This window comes from Electrona antarctica, assembly GCF_951216825.1.
Source record: "Electrona antarctica genome assembly, chromosome: 18".
Lineage (NCBI taxonomy): Eukaryota > Metazoa > Chordata > Actinopteri > Myctophiformes > Myctophidae > Electrona > Electrona antarctica.
The window spans coordinates 37,152,745-37,168,830 of record NC_136799.1 but is presented as its reverse complement, the minus strand read 5'-3'; the positions used below and the strand labels follow the sequence as shown (position 1 = coordinate 37,168,830).

Sequence of the window (16,086 nt, the reverse complement as noted above, 5' to 3'; positions counted from 1 at the left end):
ACCACACACAATGAAGTCGATGAGTGAAAAGTGGAAGTAGAGGGTGTGAGGCAGTTGGCAGGCAGCCTTTGATCTGTTGGTGTGGAGAGATATCCCCCCCAGAGCACACCGGACCACCAGGCCCCCCTTTGTGTGACTGACTGCTGCACTGCTGAAGGAACTGAATTATCCACTCTTAATAAGATATAATACATTGTAGGACCTCCAGCAGTCCCTTCCATCCGGACGGACGAGGACCACCACACACTCTTGTTTCGGACCCCCCCGTGGGAACGCCCTGGACGCCTCTACGACGTCAACATTCACATTCGGAGGCTGCAACGTGTGAAGAATTTGAAGAAACTCCACAAGTCTAGAGGTCGTCACTCTTTGTGCTTTTTGGCTGGCCTGCGGAAGTGTGTAGATGTGGAGGTGACACAAACCACAGCTTTGCCTCCTTCCTCGGGCGATTGAAGGCCAACAATGGCCGAAACGTCATGAACCCTGCAATGTCAGTGTTTTTTGCCAGGTGAAACCTGGCTTATGGTCGCTGCTGTTGGCTATGGCGACATTGGCGCGACCTAGTCATGATTGGCTGCCCGAGTCTGACCCCATACTCTGAATCGGCACCTAAGCCAATGGGAGTCTGACCCCATACTCTGAATCGGCACCTAAGCCAACCCCAATGGGAGACCTCCTGAAGTGACAGCAGCCAGATTCCCCTGTCAGCTGATCTAGGAGCAGTGGAGCCATCCCTCCCGCCACCTGAGCCCACCCGCCACCGCTCCGATCTGTTCCGTCACCAAGCTATAAACCTGCGACGCCGCTCTGGAGACAAAGAACAGGACTGACTTTGTCTTTTCACGTCAAGTTTATTTGGCGGAGCACATTTTTCATACATGGTCAACTCATTAAAAGATGCATTGATACATATCAAATCAATGCTTTTTTAAATGTACGTACAGAATACAGATACAGACACGTTCTTGCAGTATAAACCAAGTTGTTAACAGCATCGGTTCAAGGAAGCCCCAGGGGTCCTTGAGGGGGCTTCAAGGGGTTTCCAATGTAATTTACCCCCCTTCCTCCCAGCACACGCACGCACTCACACACGCGACGCACGCACGCACGCATGCACGCACGCACGCACAATAACCAAAGGCTTAAGAAAATATGACGGTATTAAACCTGCTTGTAAAAGATGACACTGTTTGATCTCAGGTCATCACCAGGTTGGTTCCAGTCTAAATGCACCTTCATTCGATTCTTATTCTGGGTACAGTTTGGAGACCAGCTTCTGAGGATCTGAGACGTCCAATTGGTTTATATAATATTGGAATGAGTAGGTCTAAGATGCATTCAGGAGCTAAACCATTAGGAGGTTTTGTACGCAACAAGCAGCACTTTTAAAATCAATTCAGACATTGCGTCGGATCACGAGATATGAAGATGATGGCGAGGCCATGATCCAAACAACTCCACGTGTCTGTTGCTTCATGCCTACTATTTACTTTCAGTCTCTTGTTTCTTGTACCCTTCTCTTACCCTTGCCCCCCTCCCCCCCAAAGATCATTGCTGTTGGCTGTGGTGGTTCTAACCGTGGGCCCAGGGGTTAAGCAGTTACAGGCTTTCTCCCGTGACCCGTGGCCGAGAGGCTTAGTTCCCCCAGCCCGCCTGCCCCAGAGCGGAGCCCCCATGTGGGCCCGGGGTCTGCGGACATTCAGACTGCCCACTGGATGTCTACAGTGCGGTGTAAAGTAACCAAGTACATTTACTCAATTATTGTACTTAAGTGCAATTTTGGGGTATTTTTTCAGTACTTTTACTGCTACTCCAGTACATCTCAGAGGCAAATATTATACTTTTACTCCACTGCAATTATTTTAAAACTTTTTCCACCACTGGCCCCACAGCTTCTCCCTGTCGAGTTAATTTCCCCCAGTCAATCACTCTGATAGGTGTGTAATTCAACTACATGGTGATTGACTGATCGTTTCGCTTGTTATGCAAGTCCGGTGCAGTGTTGCAGTCATACTTACACAATTAGCACATGTGTGGCACCTTTGTTTGGGGTTTGAAGCAGAGCTTCCTCAAAGACTCAATGGTAATTCCCTATGCTTAATTCCCCCTGATTTAGAAATATAGCTTGAACCATTAAGACCTGAGGATTCTACAAATGCCTTGTGGAATCAGTTAGTTCTCACACTTTCAAGAGTTTTCAAAAATGTTCAAAAATAGCAGAAGTACAAGCTATATATCTGCCGGACTTGTATATCTGCCGTTTTTATTTTATTTTAGTTTTTAGTTTTTTTCGCCTTTATATATATATTTTTTATATGTTTTATAGAGGGACAGACAGTAGGCTGACAGGAAATGAGGGAGAGTGACATGCAGTAAAGGCCGTCGGGATCGGGAGTCGAACCCGCGGCACACTGCCAGACTCGGACTACCGGCCAAGGTGCCTGGACCGCTGAGCCACGGCCCAGGCCTATCTGCCGTTTTTTAATAGCCACGGCAAAAATAAAAAATTACACAGATGCTTTCCCGGTTTTAAAGGGTTAAAGGAGTAGTTCACCGAACAAATTACTTATTTTCTGTCAATTACCTTGAAAGCCTTGAATTCATGGAATTTGTTTTAGTTTTTTCGCATTCCTAAGCCAATAATTTGATGACCGGCACAGTAGACTCAACTGAGTCTCCTTTTGACACGGTCATCAAATTATTGGCCCTGGAATGTGGCAAAAACAAAAATAATCTTGATAGAAAATAAGTCATTTTTGGGGTGAACTACTAACTGCATTACCTAGTGTTATGTCCGTCCTGACAGAGAGTTCATTGCAATGATGTCCAAACTACAAATGAAGACGATTGCACATCTAGTGGCCGTTCATGTGTGCCACAGAGCAGGGAGACCGCACACCTTCAACCACTAGTTATATTTTATAACAGTGGTTCTCAACTGGTGGTCCGGGGTTCCAGGTGGTACCCGGCTAAATGATGGAGTTGGTAATATAACCAAATGGCTCCGTAGGGGTCCACCCTACCGTACAAATTGGTTAGAATAGCATTTTTTTCATTAAAATAAGTCCCGGGTTGTAGCTTTTGAAATGCTTACCATTGCGTTTGACACAGATATTATTGTTTGTTATCACCCAATATTTTACAGAATAACCGAGCTATCTTGAGTTTACACACTGCTGATAGGAAAAACAAGCTTTTCTTTTTTCATCCACCCTGGCAGCAGTTAAAAGAATCCATGCGTCTCTGCCAAGATCTTGACTGTTTATCCCATTTTGAGCGGGAACCCCTTTTGGTGTTACATACATTAATTTATAATACATTATATTATATATACATTATAATTTAGCTATTGAAAAATAGCAGATCTACAAGCTCATAGCGCGCCACCGAGTGGCGCGCTAGGAACTCGTAGGTCTGCTATTTTTGAAAAATCGTTAAAATGTGCCTCAAATCTTTCAGAAAAATGTCATGATTTAGACGATTTTTTTTAAATTTCGACGTCAGGCCTGAATGGGTTATACTTCTAATAAATGTTCTTTACCGTTCCAGCTGTTCTGACCGTGGACAACACCGTGGTGGATTTGGAGACCATCGAGGCTTTATATGAAAACGTAAGTATACACGGGAGAGCGCCGTCAAGCCACCCGATAGCTCGAGAGAAACTAGAGAAGTTAAAATACATTTTTATTGCTAACAACAAAGCAGTGGTGGAAAAGCTACTCATGTTTTTTTTTTACTTGAACTAAGTAAAAGTAAGTGAAGTAAGTGTGTGTGTGTGTGTGTGTGTGTGTGTGTGTGTGTGTGTGTGTGTGTGTGTGTGTGCGTGTGCGTGTGCGTGTGCGTGCGCGCAAATTGCGTAAGTACCTCAGAATTGTACTTAGTGACTTTAAACCACTGCCAAATCCATTGTATTGCTAACAACAGGGCTCTGTAGCCCTCGGCTGTGCTGTTTATCATACCAGCATCACAACGATGGCCAGGTCTGCACAATGCATGGTACTATGGCTGGTTTGATGTTGATAAGAACATGCTGCACTTGTTTTGGGACACGCTTTTGTGTGTCGTTACAGAGGGCCACCGCTGACGAGATGGAGATGATTAAGAGACATTATGAGACTTCCAAAGAGGACGAAGTCAAACTTCTGGACAAGCCTGAACAGTAAGAGCCTTCAGCGGAACAGTTTAACCCATTCAGGCCTGACGTCGAAATTTAAAAAAAAAAGTTTTCTAAATCATGACAATTTTCGGAAAGATTTGAGGCACATTTTAACGTTTTTTCAAAAATAGCAGACCTACAAGTTCATAGCGCGCCACTCGGTGGCGCGCTATGAGCTTGTAGATCTGCTATTTTTCAATAGCTAAATTATAACATAATGTTTAAAACACCAAAAGGGGTTCCCGCCCAAAATGGGTTTAATGGTTAATGTGGTTAAACGCTAACGTGACATGGATGCGTTCCAGGTCTCAATGGATTAACTACATGAACCCTACAGTGTCCCTATTCTGGAAAGAACATTGCGTGCAAATAGCAGATCTTGCGACGCATTGTGAGTTTGCACATTGGCTGTTTTCGTCACAGAGATATGGTGACGTACTGGAAATAGGAATAGGTTTAGCTTTTGGCGCCATTTTACTGAGGTTAAGGTTAGGAATAAGGTTAGGTTTAACCGTTTTAGGCATAGTTTTAGGCAATTGGTATGACTCATTCCAAGGAGATATTAAAGCACTAAACCCCAAGAAGCTGTCGTTTACAGTGATTTCGGAAGGAAGGGGGCGGGGCGTTGTGTATTAAATATGGCAACATGAAAGTTCTAAGCATTATCCTAATTAACCCAATTGACACCTGGTGCAACCTATAGGTTGTTCTACCTTTGATGCCGGCACACTCTCTGTGTCTCATCAGCTATTGCTATACATGTAGCAACATAACTCAGAATTTGAAGGTTTTCAGAAACCTTAGGTCAGGCCCTAGAAGGCATTCCCAGATTCAGCCTCAATGGGTTAAAATAGTAAACAATACATTCTACAAGACAAAAAAACATATTATAAATACAGTATTCCCTGAGTGCCTGCACAAATGTGCTGTATCTACCTTGCTTTAAGTGAACCCTTCCCATTTGTTGTAAAGCTTGAATATACTCAGGACGTCGAGTGATCCAAAACAAACGCTTCTCTTCCCCTGCTATTTCAGCAGAATGGTAATCTATCCACGGAACAGTATGGGAAATATTGTAAACAAGACGTTAGCGCAGTGATACTGACTGATGCATGCAGACTGCATATTTTACAAAGCTATCCGTTTCATAATCATCAGCACAATAAAGAAAACATTTAATTCATAGTGGAAGCCTCCCAATTATTGACATTTCTACCAGCCGAGTCTCTCCAGCGTAGGACTACTTGTCCAGGGTTTGAGTGACACCTGAGTAACAGTCCTGTTTTGGCACACTCAGTGAATATGGTGCAGTTTGTGTACTCGTATTATCACTAACGTCAACATTCATGACTAACTCAGATTCCAGACGAGTTGTTTTTCTAGGGGAGCAGCATGAAGTTGTTCGAGCGTTTGTTTATTATGTCTTGACAGAGACGGATGCTTTTGTTTTTTCTCCTTCGTATAATCGTGTCAGCCGACTGATTGATTCAATTGGTTTATTGCTGTCCAATTGTTTCATTATGGGAGGATACTGTAAATACACAATATTTAGAGATGGCGACGTCGCTCAATTTGCCGTCTCACAGAGTAAATAACCCCAGCTCCGTTGTGTTTCTGCTGCCCATAAATATTTGTTCTGTGCGTGCAGTGCTTTTTCTGCACCCTTCCCCATCTCAAAGAATAATATTCTCGGATATTCTTCGCGCTTCAACCACACGAACCTTGAACGTTCCTATTCCTGGGCATAGGGTTTTGATGTAGAGAGGGGGGGGAAAGGAGCGGACCGAGTACAGAGCCCTGAGGGGTCAACCGAGTGGTGTGTGTGCACGAGAACAGCTTGAATGGGTGACTATTCTCTCCCCCGAGTTAGTCGTTGGTAGTCGTGGTTTTCAACCAGTGGTCCTCAGCTAAATTATGGAGAGTTGGTAACCAAATGGACCTTTATAGATATTTGTGTACAGTTGGGTGCCACCGATATTGTCCCTTATCATTTGACCCATTTAGGCCTGACCTCAAAATTTTAAAAAAAATCCTAAATTCTAAATCCTCCAGTTTTCTGAAATAAATATTTTCACGATTTTTCAAAAATAGCAGACCTACAAGCTCGTAGCGCGCCACTCGGTGGCGCGCTATGAGCTTGTAGATCTGCTATTTTTCAATAACTAAATTATAACATAATGTTTAAAACACCAAAAGGGGTTCCCGCCCAAAATGGGTTAACTGTCCTTTTGCGCAGATCACGCAAACCTCAGCAAAAAGAAAAGGACAATATCGATGGCCTCCAACTGTATGTGTTGAGTGTAAATTTTACGCTCTCAAGAGTTACAATTTTGTTAAACATCTGCATTACTTAATTTACAAGAAGTCTACACAATTAAATAAATGTGGAAGAATTTTGATCAATGTTTGCCTGTTATCTCTCCTATGGTGCCAACACCAGTACAGCACGGGGCTTGTGGACATAAATCTTATCCAATGATAACAGAATATTCTTTCGTTTTGGGGTCTGCGAGGCTAAATCTCATGGCGGTCCGACGTGGCTCAGATAGCCAAACAAATAATGGGCCTCGAAATGAAAAAGGTTGAAAAAACCACTGGTATAAAGTGTCCAGCGGGGGTCCAGTTAAACGAGCTGGGGTCCCAAGCTGACCTGCGTGTGTCCGTGTTAGAGCAGAGCTGTCAGTGCGGTGGCCTGAGTCCAAGATCTTGACTGTTTATCCCATTTTGAGCGGTAACCCCTTTTGGTGTTACATACATTATGTTATAATTTAGCTATTGAAAAATACCAGATCTACAAGCTCATAGCGCGCCACAGAGTGGCGCGCTATGAACTTGTAGGTCTGCTATTTTTGAAGGTTGAAAACCACTGGTATAAAGTGTCCAGCGGGGGTCCAGTTAAACGAGCTGGGGTCCCAAGCTGACCTGCGTGTGTCCGTGTTAGAGCAGAGCTGTCAGTGCGGTGGCCTGAGTCCAAGATCTTGACTGTTTATCCCATTTTGAGCGGTAACCCCTTTTGGTGTTACATACATTATGTTATAATTTAGCTATTGAAAAATAGCAGATCTACAAGCTCATAGCGCGCCACAGAGTGGCGCGCTATGAACTTGTAGGTCTGCTATTTTTGAAGGTTGAAAACCACTGGTATAAAGTGTCCAGCGGGGGTCCAGTTAAACGAGCTGGGGTCCCAAGCTGACCTGCGTGTGTCCGTGTTAGAGCAGTGCGGTGGCCTGAGTCCCCCTTCCCCCCTTCCCCCCCACCGCCCAGTGTCTGCCTAATGACACAGCAGGATGTTAACTGCCCCGCTCCCCTCTGACATGCTGCTGTTCACATCAGTTGTTCCCAAACCTTTTAGCCTGTGAAAATGGCAAGATCGGCTATTTTCACTATACTTCTTAAACATCTGTTTTCTCATTTATGGAATTTCTCTGAATTATTTTTCTTTGATTTCTCCATGAAATTACTGGGGGAAAAAAACATTGAAATTTTGTTTTTAATTCATGATTTGTTTTGCTTTTTTGGGGATTTATTTTTTAAAATAGGAAACATAAAAATGTTTCCACGTCCCACGAATGGGTCCCGAACCACTGTAGGAAACATGGGCAAACGGCGTCCACTCTGCCTCTCTCTCTCTCTCTCTCTCTCTCTCTCTCTCGTGGAGCGGTCACAGCGCCACTCATGAGCCTGTCGGCCTGCAAACGGCAACACAGACTCAACCGTCCTGCGTGGGGCAGGCACGGCTTGCCAAGGACCCCAAAAATACCTTCTTCCTGTCGAACAGTTTGTTTCATTCTGCCATAACACATCAGTGTTAATTTTAACGGCACTTAGTCCTTTGAATAAAGTTCCATTTAGCTTTAGTCATATTTTAGTCATCTGAAATGTTTTAGTTTTAGTCGACTAAATATCATTAGATTTTAGTCGACTAAATCTACAGTTGATTTTGTCAACATTTTATTTTGCAAAGTTTACTCTTGCGTGTATGCTGGTAAAATAAAAGCATTTGAGCCACGGACCACCATGAGATTTAGCCTTGCAGACCCAAAACTAAAGATTGTTGTTATCGTTGGATAAGATCTTGTCCACAATTCCATGCTGTATTGATGTTGGTACCATTAGGAGAGAGAACTTCTTCTACATTCTCTAATTGTGTAGAATTATTGTAAGTTAGAGTAATGCGGATGTTAAACAATATCTTAACTCTTGAGAGCGTAAAATGAGGGTCCATTTGGTTACCATCATTTATCATCATCTCCATCATTTAGCAGGAGACCACCTGGAACCCCCTTAAGGACCACTGGTTGAAATTGAAAACCACTGTTCTATGCAATTCGGGGGGTTTTGGGGTGGCACGGGTCCGACGACCGCTCATTAGTCCGACCCCTAACCATAACCATAACCACACGTTTTGGGGGTTGACGTCAAGGGGCCAGTGAGGCTATTCAACGTTGAAGCGCTGGGCCCTAGTGGTAGGAGGAGGGACTACAGGCGGACCCTTGGATTCATGACCGGGAAACCCCGTTCAGCTTAGCTTTAACATTGAGCGCTCGGTTGCACTTCCGCATTTGACCACCAAAATTTGGTGGTCAAATGCGGAAGTAGACGTTCTGAGACGGTACTTCCGGCAGTCTTCCGGGTGCTTCAAAACGCCACTGAGCAACTTCCACTGACATGAATAGCTGGGGGGGCGGAGCTTCGCGCCAGTTCAGTCTCTATCCTTTTATATACTCTATGGTTGACGTGGAAGTAGGGATGCGGGCCGGAAGTAGGAAGAGTTATTCTGTGTGCATATAGCCCATTCTAACACTGCTGTTTCCATGGCTTGTTCTCCAGGTTCCTGTACGAGCTCTCCCAGATCCCAGACTTCTCCGGCCGGGCTCACTGCATCATCTTCCAGGCCGTCTTCCAGGAGGCCATCTGCTCCATCCGTCGCAAGGTGGAGATCATCGCCGACGTCAGCAAGGTGAGACCGCCGTTAACCAGTGGTGTAAAGTACATTTAGTACTATACTTAAGTACATTTTGGAGGTATTTGTACCTGAGTATTTCCATCACTTTTACTTCTACTCCACTACATATCGAATCCAAATATTGTGCTTTTACTCCACTACATTTATTTGAAAGCTTTAGTTACTAGTTACTTTGTAGATTTTGATTATTGTTACAAAACATACATTAACCACTTCGGCCATTTAATGCATTGTGAGCTTGTAAATCTGCTATTTTACTCCGTATAAGTACGGACTTTTACTTGTGACAGAGAGAGTATTTTTATGTTGTAGTATTGATACTTTTACTTGAGTAAAACATGTGAGAACTTTTTTCCACCACTGCCGTTAAGTGTTATCATGCTACAGTATCTAAGGAGAGTGCTAAATCAGAACGTGTGTGTTTGCGTGCGTGCGCGTGCGTGTGTCAGGATCTCCTGGAGTGCGACAGTGTGCGCGATGTGATCGGTCTGGTTCTGGCCTTTGGGAACTACATGAACGGAGGGAACCGGACCAGAGGACAGGCTGACGGCTTCGGACTGGAGATCCTCCCCAAGCTGAAGGACGTCAAAAGCAGGGTATAAACCCACACAACCCACACACCCTCACAACTCGTGAGCTTGTAGATCGGCTATTTTCAGCATGCAACCAAGAGTCAAATCAGCCATCATGACACCATGCATGGCCCGCCAAAATCATAGACTAAAATTAAAACTGTCAAAATGTGCTGTTACAAAGTGTCATACTGTACCAACCACGCTGTTCTTCATCTGTCCCCTCAGGACAATCGCATCAGTCTGGTGGACTACGTCGTGTCTTACTACCTGCGCAATATGGATACGGTACTGTGTTTTCTGTCTAACCCATTCTGTGCGGGAACCCCTTTTGGTGTTAGCATTATGTTATGCTTTAGCTATTGAAAAATAGCAGATCTACAAGCTCATAGCGCGCCACCGAGTGGCGCGCTATGAGCTTGTAGGTCTGCTATTTTTTTTAAATCGAAGAACAACTGACATAGAAACATAGCTTTTTCAGAAAACTGTCATTTTCAAACAGACATTTTTAGAATCTGATCTCTGGTCAAAATGGGCTAATTCAGTGGTTTTCAACCCTTTTCATATCAAGGTCTATTATTCATTCGGCATTTGAGTCACGGACCACCATTTGATGAGATGTAGCCTCTCAGACCCAAGACTTAGAATATTTGGTTGTCGTTGGCTACAATTTTGTCCACAATTTGTATTTAATGCTGTATTGATGTGGTTCCATTAGGAGAGATAACAGGCAAATGTTGATCAAAATGACAATTCGTCTCCTCTAATTGTGTGGACTTCTTGTAAATTAACTATTGCAAATGTTGTTCAACAAATTGTGTGTTTCATTTGCGCTCTCAAGCGTTATCTAATAAGGGTCCATTTGTATGGAAGCATAAAGCTGCCAAAATGCAAATGAAATGGCAAATACAAAAAGTCAATTGAAATAAGAGAAATTCCTTTTCATTTTCAGGTCATTAATTAACGCATTTCATCAGACAAAAATAAATCTAAAATGCAATAGCATTTACATTTAATCTACAGATGTACACAATTACAATTTAAAATAAAAGATCATTTGATTTTCAATTTTCAAAAAATACCCCGCATATTAGTGGGCAATATTACAATGAAAATGCAATTTAGAAAATTCAAATGAAATAAGAGAAATGCTTTTTAACCTTCAGATATTGAACGCATTTGCTTTTTCATTCTGTCATAGAATGACCACACCTGGAGATGAAATGTAAATGCTATTGCATTATATATTCACTTAAATGCGTTCATTATCTGAAGGTTAAAAAGCATTTCTCTTATTTCATTTGAATATTCTAAATTGCATTTTCATTTTAATATTGCCCACTAATTTGCTGGCATTTTTTGAAAATTGAAATTCAAATGATATTGTATTCATAATTTGAATTGTGTCATAGAATGAGCACATCTGTAGATTTATTTTTGTCCCAAGAAATGCGTTAATGACCTGAAAATGAAAAAGCATTTCTCTTATTTCAATTGACTTTTCATATTTGCCATTTCATTTGAATTGTGGCAGCTTTATGCTTCCATACATTTGGTTACCAACTCTCCATCATTTCCCTGGGGACCACCTGGAACCCCCTCCAGGACCACTGTTCAAATTGACAGACTATATTACCAACTTAAAACGGCCTAATAATAGATCAGAACAGGTGAATGCTGACTGCAGTTATGGGTCTGTTGTTCTAGAATGCCGGGACGGATAAGAGTGTCTTTCCACTGCCGGAGCCTCAGCATTTGTTCCTGGCCGCCCAGGTCAAGTTTGAAGACCTCGCCAAAGACATCCGCAAGCTGAAGAGAGACCTGACTGGTGAGACACAGGGCTGGCATTTTGGGGTTCCATGGGGATGCCGCAATTGCCACTAGAACCCCATGCATCGGGAGCGGGATTCCGCGGTACCTGCAAGAAACAGGCGGTCAATATAAAACCAGGGGGCCCCGCAAATTCCCGCATCCTCCCGCAATTAACCAGATATAGATTATAGAGCTTATACTTTAGCAAGATATGAATATGTCTACTTGCCGAGTAGAAGGTGATTTCCCCTACTGTGCTGTGGACAACACACGTGTCTCTCTCCCCTGCTCTCTCTCGTTCACACGCTGCACCCGGTGTGCAGTGTGTTACGGTGTCCGTGTCCCAATATAATGCCTAATAATATATATAACATTTTCCCTCTTTCTGTGAGCAACAGCAACTGCTCACAAATAAACAACCCCTCTCTCGTGCACGGCCACTCAATCTCATTCTGTTTGGGGTAATGTAAGGTTTTTGGAAATATAGGCCCTTATTTATCAACGCGGTGTACACACAAAATTGGGTGTACACCTGGTGTACACCCGGTGTACACCAGATGTACACCTGGTGTACACCCGGTGTACACCAGATGTACACCTGGTGTACACCCGGTGTACACCAGATGTACACCGGGTGTACAAATAAGGGCCATACTCCGGGACCCGCAGTACTATGAGCCACGGGACTAATGGCAGTTCATTATTTTGTTTTGCGGGAGGGAGCGGCAGGCAGAAATGAACTGCGGGCGGTCAGAAATGAAGTCATTGCGGGGGCGGGCGGGATTGCGGGAATAGTCAGAAATCCATCGGGAGTGGATTAAGAAAACACTCCCGTGCAGCGCTCTAATTGCCACCTATATCTTTCTCATTTAACCCCAGAATGCAGGTCTTTTATTCATAGATTTCCTCCACCTCTGAATGTGTTTGCAGATTGGTCCGAGATGGACACTCGTTTTCTTTCTGCAACCATACATACATCATTAATCACTTTGAAATGGGTTTTTTTGTGTGGCTTTCGCCTTTATTTTATATTTTTTATGGAGGGACAGACAGTAGTAGGCTGACAGGAAATGGGGAGAGAGATGGGGGGAAGACATGCAGTAAAGGCCGTCGGGATCGGGAGTGGCACACTGCCAGACTGGATTACCAGCCAAGGTGCCTGGACCGCTGAGCCACGGCCCAGGCATCATTCATCACTTGTTCCACTCCCAATGTTGGGAATGTCATTAGCACACAAACATAAACATAAGCTGTTATTCTTTTATTTAAAAAAACTAAATTGCAACAATAGCTGATTACAAGATCGGCTATATTTATAATCAGGCTTAACTGTTCACTTTTTTGCCACACTCTACAGGTGGTCATGAAATTCAAGAAACGAGCTTGTAGATCGGCTACTTGTGATGCTTCTGTGTGACGCTGTAGTGTGGTGAAGTAGGGCGTTAATTTAAGAAGGAAAAAAACACAAATATGGAGATAAGAGGTTTCTGCCCGACAGCAATGAAATACATTGTTTTTGCCCAACATTAAGTGAAAGATGTAAAATGCAGTGCTACGTGATACCGTATGTACGTTGTTAGTGTATAGATTTGTAATTGTTGTCATGTGACACCTTCGCGTGAGTTTGTCTCGGTGCATTGATAGCACACTGGTTTAAGAGTGTGTTAAGAGGCCTGGAGATGGGGTAAAATGCTTTGGAAAAGCTATGGAAAGGTTTTGAAAATTAATTGTTAAAAAAATGTGTGGGAACCCTGACTCTAGTTTTTTATGACGTGACACCTCCGGCGAGACACACTGTCTTGAAACACTTGAACCCTAGAATCTCCATGCTGGTGCAAACATTTGCGGAAAATAGTAGTGTAGTATTTGTAGGGCCCTATTTGGGATTATGGTGAACTAAAGGCCTATTCATACCGCAGTTTTCGGTGATGAGGTGACCACCGAAAAGGTGGTCACCTCATCACCTAAAAGTGGAGTATGAAAAGGCCTTAAGCATAGGGTCTAAGTGCTTAGTGTGTACATAACACATATGAGGGTTAAACTGCACGCTGCACCAGATTGTCTGCAGCATCTCGGTGTGTTCGGGTCATCTTTTGTTTCATTGTAAATCGCTCGGCGAGATTATGCATGCTGTCGTTCTTCCAGCCAGAGCGGTTCGGATGTAAATGTTCATCCTGTGCACTTCTCCTGAACCGTGTGTGCGCACGGGAGGGTTTGTGGGCAAGAGTTGAGGAACCCTGCATGGCCTGAAGCAGCCTTTCTCCGTTTCCAGACGGCGTATCATGCCATTTAACCCATTAAGACCGGGAGTGCATCTTGAATCATTTCATTGGTCACATAATTTTGCATCACACTATTTTAACCACTTTAACAGCATATTTTAGACTATTCAAAAATAGCAGATGAATATGCAAGCTTGTAGATCTGCAATGTTTTTTTGAAAAGTTGTGAACGTTTGTGCAAATCGTTGAATATATATTTTGTAAAGCAAATTTGTTTTTACTTAGATATTTGCTTCTGGGCTTGTGTGTCTCCCTGGACAAAATATGTTTCAGATGGGGGTCCGTGACCAAATCATATCATTTTGGGGATCCTTGACACGTGTAAACGCACGTGTGAAGGCATCATTAGCATTTAGAAGACATTTTGTAGAATGGGTGTCGGGTCTTAACGGCATGGATTAAAGTTCTCAGTCGCCACGACTGATTTCAGTCAATTGGATTCCATAAAAGTCAGCATGTCTTCTATAGAAGTGTGTCGTGCACCGAAAATAGGCTAACTACAATCTTCCACGTCACGCTGCGACGTGTTGTAAGCTATTTTCGGTTATCAGTTATTTCAGTCTTCCAGCAAACCCTAATGATCTCAGATATTTCTGCAATTTCTTCAACTGGTTAGCCGTATGGCTACCAAAACAACGTCATTTTACATAGTGTGTTTAGTGTAGGACACACAGCGCTAGTGTGTGGTGGCTCCTTTCACGCCCGTTCACAAATTACATATTAGGACTTGGCCTAGCAACATTTTTCAGTCGTGAGATTTTATTTTTCTTTCGTCGTTCCACCACAACCTCTGGCCTTCCAGAATCAATGCGGGGCCCGTCCGCTGAACTAGCATCCTCATTTGTCCAGTCTCCAGAGTTGTTGAACTAGGGCTGAAGTCGTTTCAGTGGCTCGCAGTGACAGTGTCCACCATCCGTAGCAAGTCGATAATCCAGCCAATCAGGCAGCCAGCCATCCAGCCAGTCATTTATTCTTGGCCCGGGCCATGCAGGGGTTAAAGGCGATGGCCCCCAGCGCCCTCGGTGTCTGTCGTTATTTAAATCAACCAATAATATGGCATATGAAAGCAATTAGATATGCTCTGCGACTCTCCCCTCGTTTTTTTTCTTTCTTTTTCGTCTTTTTTTTTTTAGATCGCTGTTAAAGCCCTCTCCTCTCTGACCTGGGGGAAAAATACAAAGAGTCTACTAAAATGCCCAGACCCCACCCCAAGCTGTCACTCATTTATTAGGAAAAAATGGAAGACTTGAAGACAATAAATGCAACATAAGGGCCCTCGCATTTGATCTCCACCACAGCAAAGTCTGGCGCGGTAGTCCTCGGGGGTATTGGCAGCGCACGGGGCGAGCAGCGTTGAATTCTGGGTGTTTGGCGAGCTCCACCTATGACTCCCCCCTTCCATTTTTATCCCCTCCGCTCAGCCGCCGCCACGAATAAATATTTATGCCCGGCTATTATAAACCAAGCCTAAAGAAAAGCAACTGGTCTTAATTATAATGCTCGGCGAGTGCAGATCACTTCCATCCACAATGGTGTCTGACTCAGAGAGCAGGGCTAGTGCGGGAGTCACACCTCTGTTTTACTGAGCCGATGTGTAGCTGCCCTCCCCCCCTTTGGTCAAGGGTCAGGAGACACAGTGTTGTCGCACCATGTCTCCTCCATATCAGCCCCTACCGGCGGCATCATTCATGTGTGCGCTTGTATATGCGAGTACACACACACACACACACACACACACACACACACACGTACACATCACACAACATATCTGTCGGGGCTTTCACGTATAAGCGTGCGCGTGTCTGCACCCCTGCTCGTGCTGAACTGTACATGTGTGTGTGTGTGTGTGTGTGTGTGCGCGCGCGTGCGTACACAACATGGCGTGCGCGGCTAGTGTCTAGTCGGAGCCGATGCTCAGGACGTGGTCAGGCGCGCCGTCCGCCCGCCCGCCCAGCTCTACACCCTCCTCTACTTCACTGGCTTGTGGTGCAGCAACATGATCCCCTTTAGATGGGGGGGGTGGGGGGGTGGGTGGGGGGCTTCCTGTTTGGTGGAGAGGGTGATGACCTCTCCCTGTGCTCCTCTCGGGGGGTGGGGGGGGGGGGGGATGATCGGGAGGCCAGCGGGGGATCTGAGCCTACTGTAGAGCTCCAGGACTCCACGCCCCCCCTCCCCACACACACGCACGCACACACACACACACACACACACACACACACACACACACACACACGCAGACACACACGGAGGAATATCTTTCCAGTCTTACTTCTGCCATGATTAATTTGTGGTTGATGC

At 44.3% G+C, this 16,086-nt stretch overlaps 1 protein-coding gene across 1 annotated transcript in view; it reads left to right on the top strand.

Moving 5' to 3' along the window:
* The window catches only part of LOC306941631 (formin), an 80,423-nt gene that overhangs the window by 25,064 nt on the left and 39,273 nt on the right, over window positions 1–16,086 (top strand). The window contains 6 exon segments of the mRNA XM_079527187.1: window positions 3,550–3,611; window positions 4,071–4,159; window positions 8,987–9,116; window positions 9,572–9,718; window positions 9,923–9,982; window positions 11,402–11,522. Of these exon segments, the coding sequence (XP_079383313.1) occupies window positions 3,550–3,611; window positions 4,071–4,159; window positions 8,987–9,116; window positions 9,572–9,718; window positions 9,923–9,982; window positions 11,402–11,522 (609 nt within the window).